This window comes from Rattus norvegicus, chromosome 14 (assembly GCF_036323735.1).
Source record: "Rattus norvegicus strain BN/NHsdMcwi chromosome 14, GRCr8, whole genome shotgun sequence".
Taxonomy (NCBI): Eukaryota; Metazoa; Chordata; class Mammalia; order Rodentia; family Muridae; genus Rattus; species Rattus norvegicus.
Genome location: NC_086032.1, coordinates 68,785 through 82,276, shown reverse-complemented (window position 1 = coordinate 82,276; position 13,492 = coordinate 68,785). Strand labels below are relative to the sequence as shown.

The window sequence follows — 13,492 nt, the reverse complement described above, 5'->3', positions numbered from 1 at the left end:
AAGCAGAGGTGACAAAGCTCAGAGACTGTTAACTACAAGGACCCCACATTGCTTTCTTGTGGTAGTTTCCCCATGGTTGCTTTCCTGTTTGGTATAAGGTGGCATATTAACATCCTTTCATCCTGGAGATAGATCATATGAACCTATGTAACTTTGACTCTGTATGAACTCTTTGCATGTTTGTCAAAAATATTTGTTTACATAATCTTGGCCTATAGATTTCTAGGAAGGAAGACCTTCATATACCAGAGTGCATTTGCAGAGTATAGGAGACTATGGTTAGATGACATCAGCATCAGGATAATCAAGTGAATGTTTTATTTTAAATGAGTATATAACTGGAGTAGGTTTATGTAGACTCTCCCAGGAGTCTTCTGGCAATTACTGCTGGGACAGACCCCTCAGCTCAGGTCTTCTGATGAGGTTGTTTCATGGCAGCCACAGGCTTAACTCTGGTCTTTGGTCTAATTAACCACATCTCATATAACAACATAATGATGCTGATTGCTGAGAGCACAGCCGTCAGCATCCCCAGTGGGAACACATGGGTTTTCTGCTTTCTGAGCAGATCATCTTTCCCAACAGGAAACGTTGGTGGGAAATCAAGTGTGCTTTCTCCATAAAGGTCCACCACATGGTTCCAGCTCACTGCCAAAACTGTGCAAATGATGTTTAGAACCAGAAACAAGACAGAAGTGTTGTAGCACAGCATCATGAAATCGGGATATGGGGCTCTAATCCAGCACACCATAATAGCTACAGAACTGAAAATAAGGACTATGGGCTGCATAAAATTAGCTAATAATATCAGGCCCCGTGCATACTCAATTTCAAGTGAAATGGTCCAACTGGAGTTCATAGCGCTGTGCACTGGCACTCTGGTTATTGAACCTGATTTGTTGACTTCTTGATAGTAGTAAGCTTCCCACAGGCCAATGTATACAAGTTGTAAAGCCTTGTTGTTGAATTCCCACAGACGCCAGTATCTACTAGTAGCTAAGCTTATACCAAATCCCCAGACCATAAAGCTGCACAGAAGGCTTGCCAATCTGAAAATCCACTCCTTCGCTTCAGCAGAACTGTAGATGGGGTCATAGAAGTGCAAAATCAACAAGGCACAAGGAGTAAAAGAAAAGACACAGGATAAGTTATTGTTAGAGAGCTCTAGTTAGTCATACTTTGTTTCTTCTGTCTAAAAGTTGCATTTAACATTTCTACAAACATGTTATTCTTTTAATTACTATAACCAAGAATATAAAAAAGATTTTTTTCCTTTTTCAGTCGATATCAGTGGATTGGAGACTGCTCAATGGACAAGACCATTTGCTGTTCCAGCAAATTATCAAAGTTTGCTTCTCAACATCATCCTGAGGCAGTTCCCAACCTCTTGCAGTGGAGACAGTGCCTCTTCTGTCCTTAAGGACATGGCACCCACACACACACATACCCCCCAACAGACACACACATCTGTAATAAGTAAAACAAAAATAAAACAATTACAATTATTATTTGATGTTTTGCCTGCATCTATACCTATCTGCATACTTCTTGTAATCCTGGTTCCTGTAGAGTCCAAAAGAGAGTGCTAGAATCTTAGAATGAAATTACAGCTCTTGGTGAGCCATTATGCAGGTACTTGGGACTGATCCCTATTCTTCTCAAAGAAGAGGTAGTGAACTCAAATGTATCAATGAAATATGTGTGATTCATTTATATATCTACACATAGATATATGATTTTAAAATTGATAGATAAACACAAATGAGTAACTTAAGTATAGCTGTACTAGCTTTGGTAGGCACTGACATTCATTTTTTTTTCTTTTTCTTTTTTTCGGAGCTGGGGACCGAACCCAGGGCCTTGCACTTGCTAGGCAAGCGCTCTACCACTGAGCTAAATCCCCAACCCTGACATTCTTACTTGTAAATTTGTTACAAATAATGAGATTATTTAACAGAAAACTATGAAATCTTATAAGTAAAATCAGGATCCTGAACATAATCGGGAAGATCTATTAAAAATGGATTTGAGGAACCTTGATCAATGATATAGCCATTGCCAAGTGTGAATTGGACCCTGGTTTCTATAACAAGTGAAAATGTAAAGCGACACCAAAAAATTATTTCCCAAAAAATCTCTTCAGTGTGGTTCTGCAAGAAGGGGAAAACCGAATTCTTCCAGTCACTAGAAGAATAGACTTCGTCCATGGCTGCATGGTTAGAATTCTTCAGAGACCCTAAAAACTATATTTTGTTGACCAGAAACATTTTCTCCTTCATACCCACTATAGTGGTTTGAATATGCTTGACCCAGGAAGTAGCATTATTAGGACCTATAGCCTTATTTGAGGAAGTGCATTACTGTGACGGCAGCCCCTCTCCATAGCTGCCCATGAGACATTCTCTTCTCCTGAATGCCTTGGATAAGGATGGAGAAGTCTCAGCTTCTTTTACAATACCATGCCTGCCTGGACACTGTTTTGGTGCCATGCTTTCTGCCATGATGATAGCTTAAAGCCACTATCACCTGAAACTCTGAAAGTGTAAGCCACTCCCAAGTAGATGTTGTCCTTATAAGAGCTGCCATGGTCATGGTGTTTCGTCACAGAAACGGAAACCCTAACTAAGATATATAGAAAAGGGAGCTTTGTGGAAGAGTGAAGGGGAATGAAGATTGCTGCCACACGAGACAAAATAAAGATGTTTCTCTTGGTAAGGGGTTTTCCATGTCTCTATCTGGTCAACTGGATATGTTTTACCTGAAGGTCAAATTTTAAGGTGACTCTAGAGGTCCCTCTTTGGATCTTACCTCTGCACGTTATACGTGAATTTATACATTTGAAAGATGAGTCAAGAATGTTCTTAGTAGTAATGAATGTTGAGATGGGAATCACTGGAAGAAATAAAGCAACTGCAAAAACAAAAAATTACTGTGAGGCAGAATGTGTAACACACAGAAAATTCTCACCAATCTTATAACTTCTAGGTTTCTTCACCCTATTCCATTTTTTAAATGCATCTTATTACTTTATATTTCTGTTTCTATTCGAGTGACAGGTAGAATGGGTATGATTCTGTATAGATTCTGGGTAAATCTGGAAGGAGGTGGAAATGTTGAAGGGACAACTTAGTGACAGAATGAATGAAATTTAATATTTCAATAAGAAATATTCATGAAATTGCAAAAATATGCCCAAAGGTGTGATCTCCAATATGAACAACGACTAAAACAGTAAAATCACATACTTTAATTTACTAGGTTATTGAGGTATAACAAACAATCCATGTCAGGAAAATTCATCATTAAATGCAGTGCTCACTAGCTCTCCTCATATTGGATGAATTTTTATTTACACAGAAATATTTCCAACAAACAGATGAATTTTATTTTAAATACAGCATTGGCCAACATTGGCCATTTCTAGTCCTATAAAAATAAGAATCACAAATGACAGAAATTTGTGAAAAAATATAAAATATTTGCTTATTTGCCACTTTATCTCTGCTTGAATAAAACCTTCCTGTGCAAATTACATTTGTCTAAGAAGAAAAACACACTACTTCAAGAAAGATGTGAGATAGTTAAAAATCTTTGTGTATTTCCCATGGAGTAGACAGTGGAGAAACCAAGTCATCTCTCAAATTCTAAAATGTGGTATTCTAATGTTATCTATTATTTCAGTTTTAGAGTCTATTACAAAAAGAATTCAAGGAACACCTTAAATAGATGTTCATGAAGCAATGTTCATGGTGCTACTCACAATAAGCAAATATATTCATATTTGGTTGAAATATATTCATTTATGGCTGAAAGCAATTCAAATCTGAAGAAGGAGATTTTGAAATGCTATTTAATATGTGAGATGCTTGGGAAACCCTGTTAATTAAGGTCACAGTCCACCATGTCCAGAGAGCATCTCTGAGCTCAATCTAAAGTGGAGGATCCCTTTACCACCAGGGCTTCAACTTCTCTGAACTTGTTTGTGGATTCCTCTACCTGGAAAACATTCCCACTTTCCAAGTTCATATACAGTCCTGGTTGACCCCAGATAAAGTGTGTACATACAAACTCACCATGAATAAAGCTATGCACACAACTTAAGTTTGTCTTTAAAAAGCTGTTTCATTAAAATCCTTGGAGAAGGTCTTCTCCTGCCACTCACTCCCAGCCCGACTGGAATCCTATAGACCCGATCTGGTCCCAGCTCCACTTCATCCATTTAGCCTGCTTTGCAGCACCTCCTAGACACCATTAGGGAGAGAGTGGTGCTGAAGAACCGCAGCTGTCCCAGAACATGAATACTACATGCGATCTTCAGTACAAAAGTGGAAGGAGAAAAATCACAAACGAACAAGTATTATAAACATTCACACATGAGAGACATATGGTAGAATGAAATTCATAGAGATAGATAGTATAAAGGTGGAAACCAGGCAATGTTCAGAGAGTGAGTATACTTCATAAAAGTAAAACTAAAATGTGCCAGAATTGTCTACAGACTATTAAATGACCGTATGCAACCGAACTGTGTGTTCCGAAAACCAAGACAGTCAGTTTTCTGTTACTTGTATTCTCCCAGTGGAAGTGCAGCACCAAAAGCTACAGAAGTAGGGAGGATCTAGAGAAATTAAGGGAGTGTCATGTAATCACAATATATGAAAAAGTGGTAAAAATATTTTAAAACAAAATTTATGAGGATGTGAAATGGCTTTAACTTATAAAATGAAAGATACCACATTGGTTTGGATTACTGAGTCATGATTTAGCTATTTTATTTCCTAGACCATATGTAATTATATGACAATTTACATATACAAATGCATGATGCTCCACATCATATTACACAATTGTGGGAATCGCCCCCCTTTTAAAGAGACACTCAGAACCACTTACCTAATGATAAAAATCACAGCGTTCGGAGTGACTGCTGTATATCAAGGGCACCATCGGTTTAGATGAGCACATTTGACACACCATCCAGTAGTGCTGACGTTCTTTCTGGAGCTGCCAGCTGTTTAAACCGGTCCTCCAGAAGTCTCAAGGCTCTGAAAGCTGTCTCTCAGGATGGGAAAATGTTAATGGCTGCTCAGTTCTGAGAAGGAACACTAAACATTCTTATGTTTCCATGACTACTCTAAATAGTTTGTGGATCCTGAGTAGCAAAACTATTCTAAGAGTAAGACAGCTTTGGTTAGAAACAACCATTACGTTTGTGGTGCAGAAAAGCAGATCAGCAGAGATTTAAATAACACTTTTAAAATTGGGCTACAGATCTAAACAATGAAGTCTCCACTGAGGAATATAGAATGGCTGAGAAGCATCTAAAGAAACAACCTTACTCATCAGGGAAATCAAAACCAAAACAACCCTGAGATTCTACCTCACACCAGTCAGAATGGCTAAGATCAAAAACTCAGGTGACAGCAGATGCTGGCGAGGATGTGTAGAAAGAGGAACACTCCTCCATTGTTGGTGGGATTGTAGACTGGCACAACCATTCTGGAAATCAGTCTGGAGGTTCCTCAGAAAATTGGACATTGAACTACCTGAGGATCCAGCTATACCTCTCTTGGGCATATACCCAAAAGAAGCCCCAACATATAACAAAGACACGTGCTCCACTATGTTCATCGCAGCCTTATTTATAATAGCCAGAAGCTGGAAAGAACCCAGATGCCCTTCAACAGAGAAATCGATACAGAAAATGTGGTACATCTACACAATGGAATATTACTCAGCTATCAAAAACAATGACTTCATGAAATTCATAGGCAAATGATGGAACTAGAAAATATTATCCAGTTACAAAGGACCCACATTGTGTGCACTCAATGATATGCTGATATTAGACCAAAAGCTTGGAATATATAAGAAATAAATTCACAGTTCATATGAAACTCAAGAAGAAGGAACGACAAAATGTGGATGCCTCAGTCCTTTTTGAAGGGAGGTCAAAATACTCACAGAAGGAAATACAGTGACAAAGTTTGGAGCAGAGACTGAAGGAAAGGTCACCCAGAGACTGCGCCACCTGGGGACCCAGCCTATAAACAGACACCAAACCCAGACAATATTGCTGGCAGGAGTCCGATATAGCTGTGTCCTGAGAAGCTCAGCCAGAGCCTGACAAATACAGAGGAGGATGAACATTGAACTATGAACAGGGTCCCCAATGAAGGAGTTAGAGAAAGGATTGAAGGAGATGAAGGGGTTTGCCACCTCATAAGAACAATACCTGGGGTTGGGGATTTAGCTCAGTGGTAGAGCGCTTGCCTAGCAAGCACAAGGCCCTGGGTTCGGTCCCCAGCTCCGAAAAAAAGAAAAAAAAAAGAACAACAGTACCAACCAACCAGAGCTCCCCAGAGCTCTCAGGGACTAAACCACCATCCCAAGTGTACACAGTGATCGAGCTATTGTTCCAGTCATATATGAGCAGAGTGTGGGCCTTGTCAGGAATTAATGGAAGGAGAGGCCCTTGGTTCTCTAAAAAAATCGATGCCGCAGTGTAGGGGGATGTTGGGGGTGTGGGGAAGTCAGAAAAAGTGGGTGGGTGGGTGAGGGAGCATAGAGGCAGGGGAGAAGGGATTAGATAGCATGTTTCTGGAAGGGAAACCAGGAAAGGGGGCAGCATTTAAAATGTAAATAATAAAAAATAAATAGAAGAGAAAATTCATGAAACAAAATAATTGGAATAATATGAACTTAGACAAAGGATGCTGACAAGCTTCAGCAAGGCAAGAGACATGAGATCAGAGTGCAAAACTCCTTTTAGAGTATATATAGAAGTTTTGATAATTATAACCTAGAAGATAAAAGATACACATATTCAGCTAGTGAGAACTAGTAAGAATCCAGCAATAAAAGTAGAATGACTAACAAAATATAACATGTTTACGTGATGCAAGAATGATGTAAAATAACATAAGAATAGGATTTGTCATTTTTGGAAAAATTGGTTTATACCAGTTTTCTGTAGTGTTAATTAATTTAGAAAAAAGAACTTTTAAACAAAATTTTAAGAGGATAACAACAATAATTCCTAAGTCTGAGTTATCTGGATTAATGAAATTTGCAAGTCGTATGATTTGTCACTACAAGTTAATAATATACTGCTTAAAATAAGGTGATTCTCCCCTCCTTTTATTCTGCATATCCACCTGCAATCGTGGATTGATGCAGTGCACAGCACCCCACAATTCTACAACATCCCAGGAGGTTGGCTCTAATTCAAGACACGGGGTGAGACCCCACCAACCCTGCCATCTGGTAGGACCCTAGCAAGTCCAGTAATCATAGGCCATGCCCCTCTCTGTCAGAGCTTCCTCCTCTTCTGCTCAACAACTACTTCTGCAGCAGTCACTGATGGATGCACCTCATCAAGTCCACACAGGTTGCCTGCACCCCAGGAGGCCTGATTACATCCAAGACACACCCAGGCCAGCCACCAGGAGAGACATCCCAATGGTGAAAGGCAAGCACAAGAACATGTTTCTGTGCCTTTTTACTCTTACAGCTTTTAACATTCTCTGTATATTTAGTGTTTCAGTTATTATGTGGCAAAAATATTTCCATTTCTTGTCAAATCTATTTCATGCTTTGTAAGGTTCTTGTATGTTTATGGGCATCTCTTTCTTCAGGTTAGGGCAGTTTTCTTCTATGATTTTGTTGAAGATGTTTTCTAGCTCATTGTACTGGGAATCTTCAGTATCTTCAATTCCTTTTATTCTTAGGGTGGTCTATTCATAGAGTCCCTAATTTCTTAGATATTTTGAGTTAGAAACTTTTTCATTTGGCACTTTCATTTGGCACAATTTCTGCTATTGCATCTTCTGCACTTGACATTTTCTCTCCTATCTCTTGTATTCTGTTGGTGATGCTTTCATTTGCAGTTCCTATTCTCTTTCTTGGGTTTTCCATATGTAGGGTTGCCACCACATGTGTTTTCTTTATTTTTTCTATTTCCATATGTATGTCTTGGACTGTTTTATTCATTCCTTTGGCGGTTTGTTTGTAATTTCCAGTGTTTCTTTAAAAGATTTGTTTCTTCTTTAAGGGCCTCTACATATTTGATTGTTTTCCTATATTTTAAAAGAATTATTAATATCCACTTTAAAGGCCTATTCATAACTTTCATGAGATAAGGTTTAAGAACATAATCTTATTCTTTGGGTGTGTTAGGATATCCAGTACTTGCTGTAATAGGAGATCTGAGGTTTGATGGTCCCTATTTCATTGGCTTCTCTTAAACAGCCAGTAAATATCTTCAACAAAATCATAGAAGAAAACTTCCCTAACCTAAAGAAAGAGATGCCTGTAAACATACAAGAAGCCTACAGAACTTCAAATAGATTGAACCAGAAGAGAAACTTCTCCTGTCACGTAATAGTCAAAACACCAAATGCACAACACAAAGAAAGAATATTAAAAGCATTAAGGGGAAAAGGTCAAGGAAAGGTCAAAGGCAGACCTATCAGATTTATACCAGACTTCTCGCCAAAGACTATGAAAGCCAGAAGATCCTGGACAGATGTCATACAGACCGTAAGAGAACACAAATGCCAGCCCAGGTTACTGTATCCTGCAAAACTCTCAATTAACATAGATGGAGAAACCAAGATATTCCATGACAAAACCAAATTTACAAAATATCTTTATACTACTCTAGCCCTACAGAGAATACTAGAAGAGAAACTCTACACCCACAAAAACACACAAAAATATCATCTTCCAGCAAAAATAAAAGACACACAGAGAGAGAGAGAGAGAGAGAGAGAGATACAGAGATACAGAGAGACAAAGAGTTAGAGACAGAGAAAGGAGAGTAATACCTCCAATATTAAAATAATTGGAACTAATAATCATTGGTTATTAATATTTCCCAATATCAGTGGGCTCAATTTACCAATAAAAAATAGGATAACAGACTGGATATGTTAGTCAGATCCATTATGGTGCTGTGTACAAGAAACATGCTTCACAGACACAGAGAGGGACTTCCTTAGAGTGAAGGGTTGGAAAAAGTCTTTCCAAGCAAATGGACCTAAGAAAGAACCTGGAGTTGTCATTCTAATGTCCAATAAAGGAGTCTTTCAATCAAAAGTAATCGAAAGAGGTAGAAAAGTACATCAAAGGAAGATTCCACCATGATGATGTCTGAATTTTGAATATTTATGCCCAGAATGCAAGGAAATCCAAATTTGTAAAATAAACTTTGCTAAAGTTCAAATTATACATTGAACCCCATGCAATAGTAATCTATAGGCAATTAATATATTGTTATAATTTGTTAACTTAAATGGATTTTTATAGTTTAAATTTTTATTATATACAGTATCTTTTAAATTATACTTAAATAATTTATACAGTATGTCATAAGGAATATAATTTCGGATTTTTAAACATCGTACAAAATTTATATTTAAAATATTTGGGAGATATGATTGCCTTGTTGGCCTTAAGGTACAAGAATGAACATTGTTCATTGTGAATAAGAAGGTTTGTGTCACTGCTTTACATCAGGTGGTCCTCTTACAATGGTGAATACACATTGTAGGTTGAAAGCCTGGGGTCATTTAAATCCTACTGAGGTCAGCAGTCCAGATGGAGAGACATATGTTTGTTGTTTAAATTTTTGTGGTTGTAGTAAATATATATTTCTTTAAATGAGAGTTGGACCCAAGTTTGTTTGTATGTATGTATGTATGTATGTATGTATGTATGTATGTATGTATATCTCCAAGTACATAGAGAAAACTGAATGTCAAATATATGAAACATATGCATAGGAAGAAAAATAAGCCTTATTTTAATAGTTAATTAAAAGTGTATATATGATTATATTAAAGAGTATAAGATAATTGATAATTAATTTATATATTTAAAATATTTAACAGTTATAAGTATTTGTATAATTAAATTGAAACTGAGGGCAGGGTCAGGATAGGAATGGGCTACTAAGTTGGGAAAAATGACAAGGACCTTGGCTGAGGAATCTATTCTCATGAGGTCAAAAGTTGTATTGTAGGTTTTTTGGTTATCAACAATGAAAAATTTAGCTGTAGGGAGTTTCACAGACCTGCTGATGTAAAGAATATTGGTAAAGCATGTATGGAAACGCTATCCCTGTCATCCTTACAGGTCCAGAATTTAGCATCTCCTCATACAAGGGAAGCATTTTTGACCCTCCCCAAGGACGAGAGCAGAAGGATGAGCCATGTTTGGCCAAGTGGCTGCTACAAGATGGGGCAGGCCAGTGGATGTTGGTGCTTTTGGGAACCCAGGCCTCTGAGAATTTTTCCAGACAGGCTGGGAGTGTAAAGGGGTAGAATATTCTACCTTTTCATCAGAGCCATAAGCTGGGAGGTTATGTAAAACAGGATAATGACTTCCCTCATTGGACCTAATATTTTTTATCTACAAGATTGTCTGGCTGCTGCAAGGCTTCTCCCTTGTCTATGGTATAATTTACCTGTGGCAAGGAACAGCTCATCTCTGGCTTTAATCTATCAATTCTAGTGGAATGGGTCTCAAGCTGCCAGAGTGTAGACCTCTGAGGTAGCCGAGCACTGATGCTGCAACAAAGAAAAACAGGGTGGGAGTTCATCTTCAAACTCCTTTCTCTTGGCCTGGGAGCTCTCTGTCTCCCAAACATCTTATCTCAAACATGCTTCTCCAGAAGCCAAGGGCAGAGGCGTGTGACCTCACCATATTTTTACCATCAATGAGATTACGTTGTTTAGTAGAAACATTCATCAGCCTGATTTCCAGAGTCCCCCTCTGAGAACTCTGAGCTCCATCTGAGGGGGGCTGTCACCCATATTGGAGAGGTTCACTGACTTTGCACTTCTCAATGGCTCATCTTCATGATACCAGCTGCGAGAATCTGGATCCAGTAATGGGTGAAGGGTGTAGAGTCACAAACCCAGGAAAGAGATTCAGGAGACCAGCATCGAGGTCCAAATCTAACGTATTTTACAGAAGCCAGCATTTTATGTAGCCTTTGAATCGATGAGAAAGATACCTGGACTCTGCAGTCATCAAGCATCTCCTGTTCACAGGAGGAGGTGCCAAGCTGCCAGCATCTGAGACCACTCTCACGTGGATAAGAGGAAGCATTTGCTTCCCTGTTCTTGGCCCAGTCTTAGGCTCACTAATTTGCTAGGTTTCTCTGTCCTGTGTCATTTGATTTGCAGGGGACACAGGCTCTTGCACTACTAAAATGGCATGGAAATTTCCTTTGCTGTCCTTGGGGCCCCACCCAGGGACCACAGCAATAAAACACTGTGTTTTTCCTTCAGAAGAGATAAGACATGGTCTGCAAGATGGGATGTGAACTCTACTGTAGCATTGAGGGGGTATTGAGAGTCTCCACACTGATGCTGAAGTGATGCCTGTTAGGGTTCTGGACAGAGGGAAACATTGACTATGACCTGCGATGAAAACTCTTCTGAAGGCCCATAGTATGAGTTTCTACATTTCTTGTTGTCATTGTACTGAAGGGTGGGAGACAGTACTTCTACCTTGGCGTATGTGCTGGTCTTGAGGTCCATTTGTTAAAAACAATATTGTTTGTAGAATAAACATTTTATTTATTCCAATTTAAATGATAATGAATTATTTCTTACATATGAACAAGAATGTATAGCCAGGAAGAGGAGAAAATACACATTTGATGTTAAGTAGCACATTTCACTATGAGGTAAATTTCACTGGCTTTTAAAGAATAAAATGATGCTAAACCAAACCATTGTATATTTTTCATATTAAATATGATTTTGGAATTGTTTAACATTAAAAGTTAGAAAATAGAGAATGATAATACAGTGCTTAAGATTGCTTGCTGCTCTTTTCCTGCCCTCACAGTTACTTATAAATACCTATAATCTCTGCGTGTTAAGACATTCAGTACTCTCATCTTCATGGACACCAGTTCTTATGTGGACATTTCAATATGCACAAGTCATTATGAGACAGGGGATCCAAGCAGCACAGTGGTTAGAATGTTCACTGTTCTTGCATATGATTTACAGTTGGTTCTCATTATCTGTTATGCATCCCACAATTGAGAGTATCGTCAATGGAATCCATTGCCTTTGTAATGCCATGTGCGACCCAAGATTGTACACATGTATATACTTATTCAAACAAATAAAAATAAAAAATATTTTAAAAATAATAGAATTGGGGTTGGGGATTTAGCTCAGTGGTAGAGCACTTGCCTAGCAAGCGCAAGGCCCTGGGTTCAGTCCCCAGCTCCGAAAAAAAGAGAAAAAAAAATAGAATTATTCAGGAAGAATCACCATCTGTGACTTCAAGCAGTATTACAGAGCAATAGTGATAAAAACTGCATGGTATTGGTACAGAGACAGACAGATAGAAGAGTGGAATAGAATTGAAGACCCAGAAATGAACCCACACACCTATGGTTACTTGATTTTTGACAAAGGAGCCAAAATCATCCAATGGGAAAAAAATAGCATTTTCAGCAAATGGTGCTGGTTCAACTGGAGGGCAACATGTAGAAGAATGCAGATCGATCCATGCTTATCACCCTGTACAAAGCTTAAGCCCAAGTGGATCAAGGACCTCCACATCAAACCAGATACACTCAAAGTAATGGAAGAAAATGTGGGGAAGCATCTCGAACACATGGGCACTAGGGAAAATTTCCTGAACAAAACACCAATGGCTTATGCTCTAAGATCAAGAATCAACAAATGGGACCTCAGAAAACTGCAAAGCTTCTGTAAGGCAAAGGACACTGCTGTTAGGATAAAATGGCAACCAACAGATTGGGGAAAGATCTTTGCCAATCCTACATCTGAGAGAGGGCTAATATTCAATATATACAAAGAACTCAAGAAGTTAGACTGCAGGGAGACAAATAACCCTATTAAAAATTGGGGTACAGACCTAAACAAAACATTCTCAGCTGAGGAATACTGAATGGCTGAGAATCACCTAAAGAAATGCTTAACATCCTTAGTCATCAGGGAAATGCAAATCAAAACAACCCTGAGATTCCAAAGAGTGTACATAACTCAAGTAGAAATATAAAGTAGCCAATGTTGAGGAAAATCCTGTTTATTAAAACAATATGTAAGGAGAAGCTACAGAGAATAACAGTATTTCATTGATTTTTTTTCCTGATTTCCTATTTACAGTTCAACAGACTTGCATAATGTATTTAATTAACTACAAAATAAACATCCTCATCACTGCAAGAGTCATTCCAAAGTAAAATAGCGGTGTGGTTGGACGTCTAACAAGACTAGAGGATTTCGGGTTTTCTACCCAAGGATTGAAATCCGGGTTTAAGGGATAACCTGCCTTTGCTGTGGATGACAAGATCCAGGAAAAGTGTGGGCTCACTATAGTAGCTAAATGTTTGAGACTGGTGAGACCTATTTGTATCCATTTGCCATTGCCAGATATCGGCCTGCACATAACAGTGCTTCCAGGACTCACTGACTCCTGTAAAATAAAACAAAGA

General features: G+C 38.4%; 1 protein-coding gene across 8 annotated transcripts in view; it reads right to left on the bottom strand.

Annotated features, from left to right (window-relative positions):
- Nucleotides 1–295: 295 nt before the first annotated feature.
- Nucleotides 296–13,492, bottom strand: part of Tmprss9l1 (transmembrane serine protease 9 like 1) — a 44,826-nt gene continuing 31,629 nt past the window's right edge. For 4 of the 8 annotated variants that reach the window (XM_063273798.1, XM_063273805.1, XM_063273804.1 and 1 more), the window contains 4 exons: nucleotides 4,894–13,473; nucleotides 4,074–4,241; nucleotides 2,809–2,910; nucleotides 296–1,079 (listed from right to left, as the gene is read on the bottom strand). In XM_063273798.1, coding sequence (XP_063129868.1) covers nucleotides 13,195–13,473 — 279 coding nt within the window. In that variant the 3' untranslated portion in view covers nucleotides 296–1,079; nucleotides 2,809–2,910; nucleotides 4,074–4,241; nucleotides 4,894–13,194. Of the gene's footprint in view, nucleotides 1,080–1,148; nucleotides 1,468–2,808; nucleotides 2,911–4,073; nucleotides 4,313–4,893; nucleotides 13,474–13,492 lie in introns of those variants that run through there. The other 4 variants (XM_063273799.1, XM_063273802.1, XM_063273800.1 and 1 more) reach the window with 4 other exon arrangements.